Source organism: Schistosoma haematobium, chromosome ZW (assembly GCF_000699445.3).
Source record: "Schistosoma haematobium chromosome ZW, whole genome shotgun sequence".
NCBI classification, from domain to species: domain Eukaryota; kingdom Metazoa; phylum Platyhelminthes; class Trematoda; order Strigeidida; family Schistosomatidae; genus Schistosoma; species Schistosoma haematobium.
In genome coordinates, this window is record NC_067195.1 from 42,725,750 (window position 1) to 42,744,685 (window position 18,936).

The 18,936-nt window shown below is 36.2% G+C and overlaps 1 protein-coding gene across 2 annotated transcripts in view; it reads right to left on the reverse strand.

The window, feature by feature from the left end:
- CLEC16A_1 (Protein CL16A) overlaps positions 1-18,936 on the reverse strand; it is a 59,303-nt gene that overhangs the window by 7,378 nt on the left and 32,989 nt on the right. Inside the window, exons 11-15 of one of the 2 annotated variants that reach the window (XM_051211445.1) lie at positions 16,874-17,031; positions 15,660-15,911; positions 6,856-7,360; positions 4,072-4,139; positions 1,765-1,870 (exon numbers count right to left, since the gene is read on the reverse strand). Coding sequence is in view for 1 of the 2 variants with exons in the window: in XM_051211447.1 (XP_051071510.1) it covers positions 1,765-1,870; positions 4,072-4,114; positions 6,856-7,360; positions 16,874-17,031 (812 nt within the window). In the remaining variant the exon portion in view is untranslated. The remainder of the gene's footprint in view (positions 1-1,764; positions 1,871-4,071; positions 4,140-6,855; positions 7,361-15,659; positions 15,912-16,873; positions 17,032-18,936) is intronic. The other variant, XM_051211447.1, reaches the window with a different exon arrangement.

An 18,936-nucleotide genomic window follows, 5' to 3' on the forward strand; every position in this document is an offset into this window, starting at 1 on the left:
GTGCAGAAGCCTTTTATTAATTTATCGTTATGAAACATAGTCTATGAAAGTAGAAGACACAAGTAGGCTGAAGATTTCTAATCATCTGTCTTCAAAACATTTCTTGACTCTTGTGGAACGACCGAGTAAGAAATTTCGAGGTTAAGTACAGGCTATTTGGCAAATGTGGTGAATTGGTTGACGAAGTAGAAAATCTCTACGGAATGTTTGTGACATCAGTCTATGATGTCATAAACTTTTCAGGTGATCCGAAAAGACAGTTTCAAACTGTTTAGCTGGGATATGGGTGACAACTGCGATAAGTGTTTTGAGACGCTAGAGCACTAGAGTAGATATATTCACTCCTTATCTTCCTCTAGATGTTGAATTCTAGTATCCCTTCATGAATAACTTTCTACTGTCTTTTGAAACCGTGTTACTAAGGTTTAGTTTTTTTTTTTATATCATTGCTAACACGTTATTCCGATCTCTTTGTTCATTTATCTCATCCTGCTAATATGGCACGGCAACCTGGGCAAATCCACATATGTCAGGCTCTACATTGATGATGCTTGTGGATCATTTTACGTTGACCTTTCGTTCTAAACAATTTCACCATTTGCAGTGTTGTCAAACTACTAGATTATTCAACGGACAAAGAAATCTGGATTTGATTCTTAAGAAAGCATTTAAAATGAACCGCTGAAGAACTACAAACAAGGACGAAATGGCTTTCGAATGCATATTATTCCCCAATCATACTCCTCTTGATATCACTGAGAGAAAAACTAACTTTAAACTGAGTAATGTTAACAATCCGTCTACTTCAATACATGTATATAGGTTTGATTTATAGACCAATTGTTATAGATAGTAGATAGTAGTAGATACTGAGCTCAAGTTTCAGTATGATATATCAATACTGGGATAGTGGAAGAGTCTCAATTAGGACGGAACGATCATCTGAGACTTCAGTCCCATCCTATGCCCAAAATATGACACTTGGAACAAATTCATATGGTTCAGTAATTAAAAATTTCATTGAAATGCTTTAATTAACAACTTGATAAGTCATAAGTAAGCAAAGACGATTAATGATGGAACTCAGTAACCAAGTAAAGATTCGTAAAATCGTTGGGCAATTTTCATAGAACACCTAGTGATATTGTCAAGCTTTTTAAACTGGAATGGATAAGATTACGTTCGAATCCAAGATCCAACAGTAGTAATTTACTTATTTTAATTATTAGGTCCCCTTTCCTCCTACCAATCAAATATCAGTTTTTCCTCGTTCATTTGGATATTATAGCGTAAAATTTCTACAAAACATTAGCAAAAATATTAGTTCTAAAAGTATATAAGAAAAAATACAACAGCAATTATAATTCCCTACAATTATCACTGAAATGGAGCGGTGGCTTGGAAATTGAAACACTTAACTTTCAACTATCAAGTTACAGATTTGAACACCGTTATGTATTACGTTAATTAAGACAATGTGGAGTGATGACTACATGAAAGTTCACTTGAACTATCACTCACTTAAGATCAGTATTCTATGAAACAAGAGACATGCGAACTACATGTCACTTCGTAACCCATATTACATAGACGTTAAACTGGCAAACCGCACTTATTCTGTATAAATATGAGCATTACTCAATTCATTAATATGAGATTCATTAGATGACATTTGTTTAAACTACCTATTTAGTTGATAAAGTTAATTACTGAAAAAAGTGAACTACAATTGCGAATATAATAACTATGTATATATTTACTAACTTGTAATGGTCCAATAAATGTTATGACACCCCAACCAAGTTGTTTTGAGTCAGGTTTTACCAGAACCAACTGCTGACCACAACTAACTATAAAACGTTTTTCATGACTATAATATATATTAAGAAAGAAATATACACAAAGTTAAAGCACCTATTATTCATGAAAAAAGTCAAAAGAAAAGCACCAATCTCAATGTGATCATTCAAATAACAGTTTGTGCAGATTTTTGAATCTCATGTTAGTTTTAACAAGTTGATATCTGTTGGAGAGGTGTTGATAACCTAAGAGTACCCAGCAATTCTTTTTTCCAAGTGAAAATACAAAAACATAACCATGAACGTGACAAAGTAGAAGAAAATTATCTCAGTTATATGTATACTACATATTAAAAATTCCCATCACTTTGCTTCGGCACTAAACATCACTTTTGTTTCGTTGAATGCCACAACCAATCAGGTATAGGTTATTAGATATTTCTTCAGTTAGAATAAATAACGGTGCGGCCTTCTTGACATGCGCATTCAGTCAGCATCAACGTAGAACTTCGTACGTACGTACATTGGTTCAAGTTGCCATACCACATTAGCACACAGATACAATTGTAGATTCAAATTCCGTAGTGGTAGAGGTAGTAAAGGTATAAGCAGTAATCGGAAGGATTAGGGTTTGAAGATGTTATTCAAGGAGCATAATACAGTGAACTAAATTTGGAAAGAGAAAAAAAGGGACATGAAGAATTCAGAAGATTAGAATTTGGGAGAATACAAAGTGGATGCACCTGAGCCATTGCAAACGATTTTGAACCACGTCATTCAAGGTCTCTAACCATCAACATGCGCATTAACCTTCAAGCTATTGAATTAAGTACACATCAATACTATCCGTTTAATTGAAATTAACACTTGGGATGCATTATTAATTGATTTAATACCAGTTATTTTACACTAAGACAGGAGGTTATAACGTGAAGAGACAAAAGAGTATTATATATAGCATTAGAATATTTCAGATTGAAGAGTAAATTGTGCTGAAATTACAAACGCCAGTTATTAAATTGATGCATATGGATTTGATGAATACCTTTTTGTCAAGAGAGCTTTATTTGTTATATATAAATCGGGCTAATAAGCCTTAACTAACAGTTCAACAAAATAATCGATTTACAATCGAAATCATACAGCAAAATACGGAATCACACCGACTTTATGCATCATGAATTCATGAGACAAGAGACTGTACAAATCAGAAAATCTATAAAAATACAGGATATATAATTGACAATCGAGCTACCATCGATACTAATACAACTCTAACTCTCTTTGTGTTCATTTGCACCCGATTAATGTTCAAGTTTAATCGTAAGTTTATTTATTTATCTAAACACATAAACATTGGTACAAGGAGGAGCCAAATATATATGCGCCACATAAATAATTCAATGTGTGATGGCTGAGATACTGTCCGGGTGCCTAAACCGAAACAGGTGGTTTTCCTAGGGGGCCACACCCGGAGCCTACGACCTGAAGGTCTGATTCATAAGGCAGTGAAGCAACGTTAATTGTAAGTATTAATTCATTTCCGTTATTCACAAACAAACCATGAAAGGAAACGTCTTCTTAAGGATATCTAAAATGTAAACTGCGCTATGAGTGGTTTTGAAAACCACAGAGCATGACAACAGTGCTTGATAGATAACTGCTAGGGGATTTGTTTTTAAAGGTTTAGATGAATTAGCTTCATACTTTAAAGGTCTAATCGTAACCAAAGGAAATCCATAGGCCAGTGTGAGGTGTAATAGTTTTAGAGTCAACCTTTTGTAATCCCATTTTTCCATCGTGGGAAGGCATCATTGCTAAATATCCTCATTGTTTGATAGGAATACTTTATTGTCATCTCACCTCAAAGCAGTCGGTAGTACAGCTTTCCCCTCGCAACTTAAATCTGCTGCTTATATATACACATAATTCTAAAAGACGGAAGTCATATATACCATGTAAATTTCCCTTTATATAAACGCGCATGACTAAGAGAAATTAATATCCATTAATCACTTTTTAAAATATTCAATCTTTATTCGTTTCATTTATTAGTCCTCTATGAGAATAACAACAGTATATCACACTTTTCCCTATGAAAAACCAATGATACACGTTAAAGTTAATTTTATAAAACTATATTTTTAGTACAAACAAACTTACGCAAAAAGGATTAAGATAAAAGACAACACATACAACAAGGAAATTTCTAATGATAAAAGATTTTATTGAAAAAAGAAATAAACAGTGAATAGGAAGTACGGATACTTACATGCCAGAACATTCCACTGTACATCCAATCAGTGTTTCAGAGACTAAAGTAATAATAATAATATTGACCTTATTAAAAATGAAAATCCAAAATAATAAAGTTGGAGATGATTATCTGCCATGAATACTGATATTACTGAGAGAAGTATCAGATTGCTTTTGTATCTTCATAATTCCAAATGACTTAGTTAAATTACATTTATAAAGACTTATATTGTCAAAGATTTACCAAGTGTTTTAATGACCTAATTACTATTATGATGACAGTCACCAAAGTAGATAAGCATAATGACTGTAATCTACCGAAAACTAACAGAAGTTGAGAATGTCGAGTATCGGGTCACACGTTGAAAAATCTCTCAAAAATCTGTAACTGAAACCAAATTTGTCACATCGAGCTACACATTTAGTACTTTGAGAAATCCAATGATCAACATCTACATCAGTACTAAGTTCTAGTTTGCTAATGCAGCTACTCAGATACACGAAGTTCTTGGCTACTTCCATCTGTTCACTACCCAGGGTGAGTGCAGGATCAAGTTCTTGTCAATCTTGTAAAACCACTTTACACTTCGAAGGTGCAAAGCACATACCATACCTACGGATAGTGATTGCCAACTGATTAAGTGCGGATTGCATAGTTCGGGTACCATTGCACAGTAAGACATTATAATCCACATACTCAAGGTGAAAAAGTCCTTCCCAGCAACAGATCTACACCACCACTACCACTTACATCCATCAGAGCTGTTTCTAGAACGTCTTCGGACGCAAAGTTGAAGAAGAATGGTGAAATTGAGTAACCCTGTCTAACCCCACTGCTTGAATGGAACAGTGTAGAGAGGCGGTTGTGTGCCCTCACTTTGCCTGAGGTGTCAGTATATAGGGCTTGGAGAGCAGGACAGTCTGATCGATGTCATAGGGGCAGCAGATCAGTCGGACTGCTCCTCAAAAAACTCTTCATCGTCCAAGACGTCGATAGATGTTAATGATTAGTATCCCGTCATCTTCACAGATTGTTTAACTCACACCAGACTACTTGCTGCCAGTGACTCAGATGAGTTGAAAGATATTCCGGCAGTTACGAGATGCAGCTGCTACTTCCAACTCATTAGCAAACTTCGACCACCAGACTTCTCGATACTTGCGCAAGCTTCGCCCAATTTCATTGCGCAACATTTATGGTCAAACTCGCGGTCACTCAGAGCAGACCAACGGGCTTCAATGAGTTGTAAGGAGCCTCAAGAAACCCGGTGTTTATAGGCTGGACGTTTAGAGAAGCCGCAAGCGACGTTACTCGCCATTTTCATGACGTCATGCAATTGCAACCAATGCTCATCTACACTTTTCGGTGGGATGGTAGCTAGCCCTGAACCTAGCTTGGTTTGATATTTAGTTGCAACAGAAGCTACAACCCATTTACTGACATCGATCCGTTTAGGACGACGAATTTGTTGACCACTGAAAAGATAAAATTAGTGCAGACAAGGGCATGATCAGAGTCCAGATAGATACTCCAAAAGGAGCAGCAGTCTTGTACACAACTAAGCCATTGGTAGCTGATAGCGATGTGATTAATCTGAGTCCAGGCTTGGGATACAGAGGGAGGACGCCAGGTAGCACATCGGCAGTGGCTGTGCCGGTAGTTAGTGATAGCCAGAAACAGGTTGTGGTCTGTGCACAGCTGCAGTAGACGGTCCCCTTTATCTGTCCTGCAACCAACAAGTCCCCATCGGCCACCTAAGCGACTCTCTTCTGTACCTAGACGCCCGACATGAGCATTCAAGTCCTAGGCTAGTACTACGATATCTGTCGAACGCACTTTCTTTAGAAGAACTGTTAACTAGTGGTAGAACTCATCCTTTATAGCATCCGGGCTGCAATCTGTCGGGGCATAGGCGGAGATGACGAAAAGAAATCGTTTCTCACGCCGATTTCTTCTCACTTTGATGGAAATTCCTAATCTAACAGCACGTAACCGACTATTAACGGGGATCCAATCGATTAGTGCCGCCTCAGCTCTAGCTCTTTGTGTGACACCAACGCCAGTCAAACAAGATGAAGATGCTACCGAGTCCCTGGATAAAAGCATGTGAAACAAGCTTTTCGAAACGAAAGATGAAGAGCGAATCCATAGTATTTCACTAGAGTCTTGAATAAAGATCTCGGATAGACAACAGATATCGATATTGAGACTTTCTAAAGACATAGCCAACCCTATCTGTTGTCCGATCTGTATTAGTGTGCGAACGTTGAAGGAAGCCAGTTTGAATGGTATATGTGGTTTCAGTGTTCGTATTCGGTGGTAGCGTTTAAATTCCAACCAGTCATTGACTCGAGATCGTTTAGATAGGATAGGGTTTCCACCATAGGCGAGTTGCTGTATAAGTTGAAAAATAAGAATAAACAAAGTGAGAATGGAAGAGAGTAGATAAGTGACGTGGTATATAAAAGATGAAGATGAATGTTATCAGATGAATGTTATCAAATGAATGTGAATGTGATTCGTCTGAATTTTAATTGAAGCAAGAATGATAGTTCCAGTAGTAATTGTCATTTGATTTGATTTTTTGTGGGCTGTGATACTGCCCGGGTGCCCAGACTGAAGCAGGGGATAACTACTACTTTACTCATAACATTTTAACTACATAGGCCACACAACTCACTAGAACTAAACTATACATGTACATACATACACTTACATTGTTTTTACTCTGTACATTACAAGACTAGGCTAGAAAACGTAGAAAAAATCTACAATAATTAATATAAGAACTGAACTCACATAGGTCTAGTCTATCTCCTGTCTTTAATGAAGGTGTAGTTGTTTTAGGATCTGGTATACTACAAAATCCTCCTAATCCAGGTATACCAACAAGATTGGAAAACAAATCATTTGGAAATATCTCCGAATTCTGAACTGATAAACAAATGTTATCAGCATCGACAATAACATCTTGACATGAGGTAACATTCATTTTTAAAGTCAGCATTCTTTCTAACCAAATATGTACAATAAGATATATCCCGATTGCACGTTGAATATGCTCACGTTCATTATTCGGTAATCGATAGATTAAATCCATATCATTACATGTCAACATTTGCATCTTATTACTACTAGTAGTAGCATTAGTAGTATGTTTTGTTATCTCGTCTGATTGCTCCAAGAATGATGAATATGGTTGTATTAACAGACGAGCATCTGTAGCTAATGTAGATAGCAGAGGAAGTGCTGATTGAATACGACGTAATTCATTTTCAAACAGGTCTAGAAATATTGCACTAATCTATTTTTGATAGACGGGACCAAATATCAGAAAACAAAAAAGTCAAAAAGTTATTTCTCCCAATGTATAATATCCACAGAATTAACTAATAATAAGAATTATATGATAGACGTTCACAATAAAAAATTTCGTAGCAAATTTCTTTCATTATGCAATCATATTAATTGATAAATTAACTGAATGGGAAAAATGAGGTAAAGACTATGGAAAAGCAATGATCTTCAGCAATTGTTTGACCTCGGACATCCAATCGGAACATTGATATTTACGCAAGTAAGCTTCCCTAAAAAGTTAAAAACATACTACGCTGCATACAGAGAGTCTGAATGATTGTTTGTAAGCTTACCTGTAAGCTATTTATGTTTCAAATTAAACAGTTTTCGTATGAATACTTCTTTACATAGCTTAATGATGTCGATCGTTCAGAGTACTTATATACTCTAGTAAATAATTCCATTATCAGCTACACATCCCACTCATAAAATTCACGTGGATAAAATACCTTAATCTCAGCACCACATTATGACTATAACAAATCCGATGGTATAGCTGAATTTGCTGACAATGTATCAGGTGATTCAATATACAGTAAAGTCTGATGATGATCTAATTGATCCACAATGTGAATCTTCTTTATTTCAAAAATCACATTGGGATTCTACTACGTTCAAGGGACTCAATGAGTTCCCGAATTCCAATCCAGGTTTCACTGAAGCGAAAGCAACCCGAGAATTTACTAATGATTGCATATAACAGACTAGCAGATAACCTAAAAATCACTAGAAATCTTTACGCTATAAAATCCACTCTAATGTAAAAACACTTAGAAGACATGCGTTTAGTTAAACAAACCTTTTAAAAATTAATATCAGTGACTTAGAAAGGAATCTCCTAGAGAGGAATTTTGCTGTTAAAAACAAACCATTGGAAATTAAATCACTTTTTATGGATTATGTGGATATGGTATCCAAAAACAGACCTGAGAAAACAATGGAAAAATTAGTGGAAACTCTGGAATCAAAAACCGAGAAGGTAATTTTCTTTAGACTCAAAACAGTGTTGAGTTAGATTTGGTTCAATTCGAATCTTTTTGCTTCTGACTAGACGAGGTTGTCAGGCTTAATACCACGTTAGTCGATAGTTGCCAACACCACGTATGCTAAACAAGCAACATGAGGGGGCTTGAACATAGCTAAGCAAAGATTATACCTTGGCCATAACTAAGTCACATAAGGGAGTTGCAGTTTTAATGGACAAAACGGAAAACATTGATAAAGTGGATTTGATGCTTAATGATCTTACTAAACTTCAAGAACTTATTGATATTAAAAACATCAATGAAAAAGTAGGCTAACAGATGGCTAGTTCTCTCAGAAAACTTAAAACGAATGAGGATAATTTCATCTGAGATGCCTGATTCATTTAACCAACTGGATTAAACACACCACGACTCAACGGTCTACCTAAATTTTAAAAGTCGGGTCTTTTTCTTTGTTCAGTTCTAAATACATACAATTCTCTATATCGAAAATCGCTAACTGGTTAATTTGAATCCTAGAGCCTCTGAACAAATCAGTCGTAAAAACAAGTGTTAATGACGTTCTTGACTTCACTTCCGACGTGGAAGGAACAAATGTTAGTAAAGAAAAACATTATTTCTCTAAACGTCGTATCTTTATTTACTAATGTACTACAACTAATCGAGAAAATCGAGTTCATATGTAAACAAATATCAGAAAGACAAAACAGTGGCTCCCTTGAGGATAGTCTAAAAGAACTATTCCTAATATGTTTGATGAACGGTCATTTTGTCGGTAACAATATTTATAATGGGAAAAATCGATGGGATAGCTATGAGTTCACCACTGGACCCGATTTCAGTCTATCGCTTGTTAACAAACTTAGAAAACAAACCCCTCAATGAGGTTCTCGACAAGCTATATCTATACTGCCGATACATTGACAACACATTTATCATCGTAGATCACAATATTCATAAAGAACTTTTAAACTAGTTTAACAGTGTACATCTGGCATTGGTGGGGACGAGTGTGACAACAAATCAGATTTCCTTGACATCTCATTAAGTAGATAAAGTGAGGGCCCGTTAAGCAGAAACGTGTAAAGAAAAATTTCCCGTGTCAATACACACCCATACTCTACAAAAGAAATCTAGTTAGATGTCTCACAAGCAGAGCAAAAAAGATCTTAGATGATACCATAAAAGTGTTGGGAAATATTAATAAGCTGACGGTCATAGAGTACCAGAAATTTTTTTAAGAAGTGCATATATAGAAAGAGAAACAAGTTGGAGATATGAACCGATAGTAAGAAACCCCCTTTCCTCAAGTTAAAATTCAACAGGATTATGCCTTGCGATATACTGCATAAAGCATTAGCGATGATAGTTAGATGAACATTTTACGCAACCAATTAAACCAGTGATATCTACTCAAACAAAGTATAAATTCTCCTCTCCGATGTCCATCTATAAATTCAGCTGCTCCCGAAGAGATGGCTATATTGGACAGACTACTAGACAACTTAACTAACGAACGAGTGAACATCTTCCATCTTGACTTTGAAAGGACCAGATGAAGATAATACGCAATTCTACCATGCCACAACTGGTTGACAGTGGTCATAAGGTAGATAAAACTAAATCAAATCAGATGATCTATCATATACCATCGCCGTTTCCCAATGGGATTTGATCCCGTCTTCCATATATACCACAGGCAATAGGGATCTGAACCTATAACCCTAGTTTATGTGTTCAGAATAAATTAGTGATACATCTGTCCCATCTTTAGCTGGGTATGAGATGACCTAATAAACGACTTTTTTCACATCCTGTATATGTTTGTCATTTTTCACCTCCTTTCACTTATATGCTTCACTATCCAATTACTTATACAATTCTTATTACGTAATTTTAGTGGTGTTTTGTGATTATTATTTTGAAGTTTATTTATTCAAGTTTGATTTCATGTGTTGAACTAATGAATAGAACCTTTGTTATTTTATTATTCTTAACAGTACTAGTACACCTGTCCTATCATCACCAATTTGTAACTTTTACCTATAATATGTAGTTATGCAATCTATTTCATTGTGACCATTGACTAATGCTGAGAATTCTAAATTGTACTAAATATATAGTATTGAATAAATTTATTATTATCACTACAAATTACCTTGCTTGGTCTAACATTTTCATATAACCAAAACAGATTATGAATTGTTAGGTCTGTCTATCAGAAAGATTGGTATTTTCAAACCCAGTCAACCTGAGATATGAATCAATTTTGAATGTTTAGTTATGGAATGCATATATATATATATATATATATATATATATATATATATATATATATATATATATATATATATATATATATATAATCAATTAAGAAATGATAGCTTCAGATAATCGAACTTGACAAACGTCAACAGACAAAGTGATACCTATTTAAAATATGATTTAGGTGTTTAATCACGAAATGACATTAGTGAGATGTCTGAGATTCAGTGTGGCACAGAAAAACTGTCTTATTCTAGTCTACGACTTCATAACTCCGCCTGGAGTCCCTCCTGGGGCTGCTGCCGGTCCCAAGCCCGGATAAAGAAGGAGGGTTGGGCATGGAATTAGCGACCCCATCCCGTAGAAAACTAACTCGCCAAAAAAACGCTAACCAGAAAAAATTATTCAAACCTTCTAAACTCTGTCTTGGGAGTCAGAAGGTCTTCATTTAGAAGAACTATGACGCCTCATGATGAAAGCCGAATTCCTTCGGAAGTTACGAGGCCGATGCCCCTTCTGACAAACAGAGCAACCATTTATTCAGGTACATGGAATACTCGTACAATGTGAGAGACTGGGAGAGTCTTCCAAATTACAACCTAGAGGTGCTTGGAATCAATGAAACACATTGGACACAAGTTGGACAACAACGACTAGCTTCAGGGGAGCTTCTGTTATACTCCGGCCATGAAGAAGAAAATACCCCACATACACAACGAGTTGCATTGATACTGTCCAAACAAGCACAAAACGCACTTATAGGATAAGAATCTCATGGACCAAGGATCATCAAAGCCTCCTTCAAAACAAAGGAAGAGGGCATTTCAATGAACGTCATCCAATGCTATGCGCCTAACAACGACTACAAAGAAGACGCTATATATCAATTCTACGATAAGCTGCAGTCAATCGTCGAGAAGTGCCCAACAAAGGACCTGACCATTCTGATGGAAGATTTCAATGCCAAGGTTGGAACGGACAACACTGGATATGAAGACATCATGGGACGACACGGACTGGGAGAAAGAAACGAAAATGGTGAGAAATTCGCAAACCTATGTGCCTTCAATAAACTGGTCATAGGCGGCACTATATTCCCACATAAGCGCATTCACAAAATCACATGGACTTCACCGGATCACACCACGCAAAACCAAATCGACCATATTTGCATCAACAAAACGTTCAGGAGGACTATAGAGGACGTGAGAACCAAGAGAGGAGCTAACATAGCATCAGATCATCACTTGGTGATCGCCAAGATGAAATTGAAACTCAAGAAGCACTGGACAATGGGGCGGACAATATCACAAAAGTTCAATATGGCCTTTCTTCACGATACTAACAAACTCAACAAATTCAAGATAGACCTCAGCAACAAGTTTCAGGCCTTTCATGATCTACTCAATGGAGAAGGAACTACTGTGGAGAGCAACTAGAAGGGGATCAAAGAGGCAATCACTTCAACATGTCATGAGGTCCTGGGTCACAAGAAGCACCACCACAAGGAATCGGTCTTTGTTGATACACTGGATAGGCCAAACCAAAACGTGGCATCAGTGCTCGAAGTCACTAACTTCTAGTCTGAGCCATGTTGGTAGATGCAGACTACTTGGTTGGGGTCCGCGTGACTATCGTAACCAATGGTTGGAGACTCTTGGTGACATGGCTCAGAATCGATCACAATGGCGTCGGTGTATACACTCCCTGTCTTCCCTTAAACTAAGAGATTAAAATCGCTTCATATCTTTCTTTCTACGAACCAATTCTTTCTTCTTGTACTATATCTCTATATGCAATCTTTCTCTTACATATTACTACCTTTGACCTAACCACTGCTATGAATCAGGTGTTCATCTTGTTGTGCTGATGCGGTATGGCAACCTGGACCGATGCACATATGTGCCTGGTCCTACGTTGTAGCTGACTGACTAACTGACTGACTGACTAACTGACTGACTGACTGACTGACTGACTGACTGACTGACTGACTGACTGACTGACTGACTGACTGACTGACTGACTGACTGACTGACTGACTGACTGACTGATACACTGGATAAGATTCAAGAAAGTAGGAACAAGAAGGCAGCAATCAATACCAGTCGAACAAGAGCAGAAAAAAGCCAAGGCACAAGCTGAATACACAGAAGTAAACAAACAAGTGAAGAGGAGCATCAGAACCGACAAACGTAAATATGTGGAAGATTTAGCAACGACGGCGGAAAAGGCTGCAAGAGAAGGAAACATGAGAGAACTGTATGACACGACAAAGAAACTCTCTGGAAATCGCCGCAAACCAGAACGACTAGTGAAAAGCAAGGAAGGTGAGGTAATCACCAATATTGAAGCAGCACCCACGGACCTCCCAATCAATGTTGGCCCACCAACAATTGAAGAAATCAGCATGGCCATCAGGCAAATCAAGAGTGGCAAAGCAGCAGGACCAGACAACATTCCAGCACAGGCACTAAAAGCAGACGTAGCAGTAACTGCAACGATACTCCACATTCTCTTCAATAAGATTTGGGATGAGGAACAAGTACCAACAGACTGGAAAGAAGGACTTCTGATCGAAATACCGAAGAAAGGCGATCTCAGCAACTGTGACAACCACAGTGGCATCACTCTTCTCTCAATACCGGGGAAAGTCTTCAACAGGGTATTATTAAACAGGATGAAGGACTGTGTAGACGCCCAACCTCGTGACCAACAGTCAGGATTCCGTAAGGATAGATCGTGTACAGACCAAATCGCAACTCTACGGATCATTGTGGAACAATCAATTGAATGGAATTCATCGCTCTACATCAACTTCATTGACTACGAAAAGGCATTTGATAGCGTGGACAGAACAACACTATGGAAGCTTCTTCGACACTACAGCGTGCCTCAGAAGATAGTCAATATCATACAGAGTTCATATGATGGATTAAACTGCAAAATCGTGCATGAAGGACAGTTGACAAAGTCGTTCGAAGTAAAGACCGGTGTCAGGCAAGGTTGCTTACTCTCACCCTTTCTCTTCCTCCTGGTGATCGACTGGATCATGAAGACATCAACATCTGAAGGGAAACACGGGATACAGTGTATAGATAGGATGCAGTTGGACGATCTAGACTTCGCAGATGATCTGGCCCTTCTATCCCAAACGCAACAACAAATGCAGGAGAAAACGATCAGTTTAGCAGCAGCCTCAGCAGCAGTAGGTCTCAATATACACAAAGGGAAAAGCAAGGTTCTCCGATACAACACAGCATGCACCAACCCAATCACAATTGACGGAGAAAATTTGGAAGATGTAAAAACCTTTACATTTTTAGGGAGCATCATTAATGAACATGGTGGATCTGATGCAGATGTGAAGGCGCGGATCGGCAGATCAAGAGCAACATATTTACAACTGAAGAACATCTGGAACTCAAAGCAACTGTCAACCAACACCAAGGTCGGGATTTTCAATACAAATGTCAAGACAATTCTACTGTATGGGGCAGAAACCTGGAGAACTACGAAAGCCACCATCCAGAAGATAAAGGTGTTTATTAACAGTTGTCTGCGTAAAATACTTCGGATCCGTTGGCCAGACACTATTAGCAACAACCTACTGTGGGAAAGAACAAACCAGATCCCAGCGGAGGAAGAAATCAGGAAGAAGCGCTGGAAGTGGATAGGACACACATTGAGGAAAGCACCCAACTGCGTCACAAGACAAGCCCTCACATGGAATCCTGAAGGTCAAAGGAAAAGAGGAAGACCAAAGAACACATTACGCCGAGAAATGGAAATAGGCGTGAGAGAAATGAACAAGAATTGGATGGAACTAGAAAAGAAGGTCCAGGAAAGAGTGGGTTGGAGAATTCTGGTCGGCGGCCTATGCTCCATTAGGAGTAACAGGCGAAAGTAAGTAAGTAAGTACAACTTTATAATAATGACTGATCTCTCACACCTCTACATGGAAAATGAGCGTATTAATGTAAATGAGAGAATAACGTTCAATTTTTCCGTTGAAAATACACACATTTGTATGGAAGAAAAAAGTTAGTATGAAAATGTTAAATATCTAATGTGATTAATAATTGATCATAAGGGAGGATAGTAAAGTGAATTATCTGCTTTCTCATTCCATGTTTAATACAAATAAAATATATTCATTAGGAATATGGTATCAAAATTACAACCAGGAGATTTTCAATGAAATTAAACTATCCAGTGGGAATGTTAGCTGTTTATATACTATGTAGTTTGCTTCAACAGAACAATCATTTAGATTCTTGAGAATACCAGATTAATATTAAGGCATGATTTAGTCTGTATATCATGTAAGTTTTACGTAAATTTTACTTGAAATCAGTGAACTACATAACGTTTTCTAGGTTGCAAAATCTGGATATCTAGATAATTGAAGAAATTGAATAGAAACCAAATCCTACCACGTGTCTACAAAGTTTTTTGGCACCTAATAAACAGTGGTCGGCGTCTCTACATTAGTGGTACAATATTCGTCTACTGATAAATATTAAAGTGATGTCCTCAGATATCAGTTCAAAATATCAATCCAGGTTTAACTGGCAAAAATTCATGTTTATTTTTTATAACTTATACAGTTAAATTAGCTATCCGTTGCTGTGATAACTGACGATATATTTGGAGCGACAACATCTTGTAAATTCCTAGATAGAAATCACGGAACAATACTGAATGCTCCCACCTCCCAAAAAAGACACTAGCCTTATCAGAAAAGACACGGTCAGGTTGGGGCAACAGATATTACTCTTGAAGCTTGTGACCAAATATACTAGTTTGTAGACGTTTTGTCCACCGGTTTCACCACAGTCCTTTTAATGTCACTGTCTTGAGACCGGCACTACAGAACTCCTGGTCTAGAGTACATACCATTTTTGTAATTAGTTAGTTCATTCTCGAAATGATCATATTCAGTATATCTTATTCTGTTGATAAATGAAATAATCTTTCAAACTCGAAATAACATACTCTTGCGAATTTGCCAACAGTAGTAGATTCTCGTTTATCAGACAATTCATGGTCCGATTGTCAAGATTACTTTAAACGATACGCTGAACATAGCAGAGTATGTGATGAACAGTAGAATTTTATCCAAAGTATTCGTGAATGCCACTTTATTTTCTCAAACCTTTGAATAACCAATATTCAAAATATCTAACAATCAAACACACCGGTCAATGAAGCTACAATACAGTATGACTGATGAAGCCTCCCAGATTTCTATGAATTATACAAAATATGCAAAACAAAGAATGATACGCTAACTTCAAAACTACCATTTTAAAAAATCAATTATATGCTATCTTTCGAAATACAACAGAACTCTATGAAGCAAGGTATAGATTTAGAAAACATATATTGAGAAACGAATATTTTTGGGGTTAACCCACTAGGACCAATAATGACTTCGTTCAAATACTCTTGTCTTTCTAATGAACAAAATGACCACATACGAGTAAATGTATAAGTTATCGATATTACCATTTTAACTTGGTAAATGATACATGTAAACGATTAGATAATCAACAATGAATTGAAAGTAATCAAATGTTTAAGCTGATAAGTTAGTCATTTGGTTTTAATGTTGAATACAAATTCAGTGGTAAAATTTGACGATCGTACTACAGAAACAAATGTGGAGATTTACAAAACAACGTTAGCTACTACTTAGGACGATAATAAGATTGATTTCTAGAAAAAACGTCTGATCTACGTTGTTCATACTGTAAAATACATTAAGTGATAATTAGCATTGAAATATAAAATGAATGTTTCTTGTATCTAACTGACTGAATACACCTGAACTGAACTGAAAACTGAACACTCTCACAAGAAACAATATAGTTCACTAAGCAATATGAAGCTGAAAAAAATTGAATCCGATCTTAGGATTATCATAGTACCAGTTTTACGTAGTCAGTTTCAAGGAATTGATTTTATGTGCAATGATGGCTCGGTGATACTATCTATGACCTTACAAACTGAAGTAGAGATGAAGCGAAATTAAAACATGCAAACCGGTAATTGAAAGTCAAGTACTTCAACTACTAGGTCACTATTTCACTATAGTGAATATGAATACGTCCTATCAAATTTTATTTTAACTTCATTGTTAGTAAAAAAAATATTCATAGCAAACATATACTGCGAAATATTAATTTATATACATATAGCAAGAATACCTCAAAATAGCTCCTTAATACAAGCATCGCTTCTTCGCGAGCATTAATAATTTCAGCGAAATGTTGATCGGATAATTGACAACCACAATTGACGCTATATACTAAGTCTGTTAGCAAACGAATAGCCATTCGTACAGTGATTAAACGAATACGACTTTCTGTAATTTTAAAAATAAAATACAGAAGAATAGAATGCATAGGAAAGGTTAACTTAAAGAAAATCTAACCGTATTAATATCAAGATTTTAACATGCTGTTCTATATAAACACAATTGATCGTCTATTTCAAAAAAACAACCCGAAATAATACTGGTCTGAGGATATTACTTATCTGGTTAGGTGAGATGGAAGCATGTACAACTTACACAAGTGAACAATAGGATGACATCGACGTTTGACTGTATACCTTCAATTAGCTTCATTCATTAAAATTAACAAGTTTATTATGAAGTGTCAAACACTTACTCCTGTTACACCTAGTGGAGCATAGGCCGCAAGTGTTAAATATAATCCACTGAAATGTATATTTTAAGGCATTATTTGTTGTTACAGTGTTATAAAACATTTTCGGGAGAGAACCAGTTAGTATTACAACATAAATACATGTTACTATTGGTTTGAACATTTGAACATCGTGCATCCATTTAAGTACATAAAAAATAATACGAGGAAAGTACGCGTTTAAACATTACATCCCAATCCATTCTAATTGATTTGTATAACTGGGGAGCGTATGGTGAGACTTTTGTTGATAAAACTGATAAAAATAACCCCAAGAGTATAATTTGATTGCCTAAACATTGTCTCCTCCCTCGGCTAATTTATTTAATTTAACTTAAACAGTCACTAGTACATTCAAGTCTTCATAATTTAAAGCCTTATAGACCAATAGTGCATGGAATATCATTGAATTAATGGTATTTGATGTGTGGACGAGGATGATAATGATTGGTTGTCTGCTTAGTCAGACAGTAGATAGTCTAACAGGTGTCAGATGAGTTATGTATTCCCCTATCCTTATAATTATTATGATTGATTGTTCATTATTGTTGGATTGTGTCGGATTTTGGTGTGGAAATATACTTACGTTCTAGTCAGGCTAGTCACGTGTTCTTGATTTGAGTTGTGTTGATGTTCTGTAGAATAGACACTGGAAGGGAATCTAGTGTAGATATTCGTCTAAGGTAAATTAACGTCCCATACGTGTAAACGTGGAAATCCAACCGTTATCGGTATTCTACGATATTTTTAGGTTTAGACTAAATCGACAATGTACAGATATACTTCTTCGACTATTTAATCAAGAACCAGACATAAACAACAAAAACATAATAATAGTAGGAAGAATTTATTTACAATGTCAAAGTAGTCCATTAATATATGATCCTTCTGACTGTCTATCATAACTTACATTGTCTGGATACATTATACTCAAACATCACTTTTTACTGAACAAGAATAAAAAAAATGATTATTTACAGTTTCATTTGCTAAACACAAAGTATATTGAGAGTAGTTTAAACAGTTTTATCACAATCGATCCCTTCTACGTAAGTAATAAACTCCCGTTTGTAGTTGAACATCCAATACTCTCACCTACATATACAAATCATACCATACATTTAGCACGGAAAAACATTCTAAAAAACCGAATTAACAAAATACATACGTATACTTTCAATTAGCATTCCTAACTATATCAATCATGAAGTAGACCAATGAAATTTGAAAATCCTTACATCATATATATGTATATGATCAATCACACAGAAACAATAGGTCCAGAAGACATCTAATTAACTAACTCACAAGCATTGAAACAACTAAGAGTATTTTGCACAACCAATACATACACAAACATTTTATTTAGTGATGAATCATTACTACCCTATAAGAAGTGCAGAGGATGTGAAACGGAAAACGGTAAATACGAAACAGTAAAATAATAAGGTCAAAAAGTACAAATAAGCTGCTGATATCCGAGAAGAAAGTATAGAAAATAGTGAAATGGAATAGATGACTTCTTAAAAATTCCAGTAGCACCACTTCTATCTAGACTAACA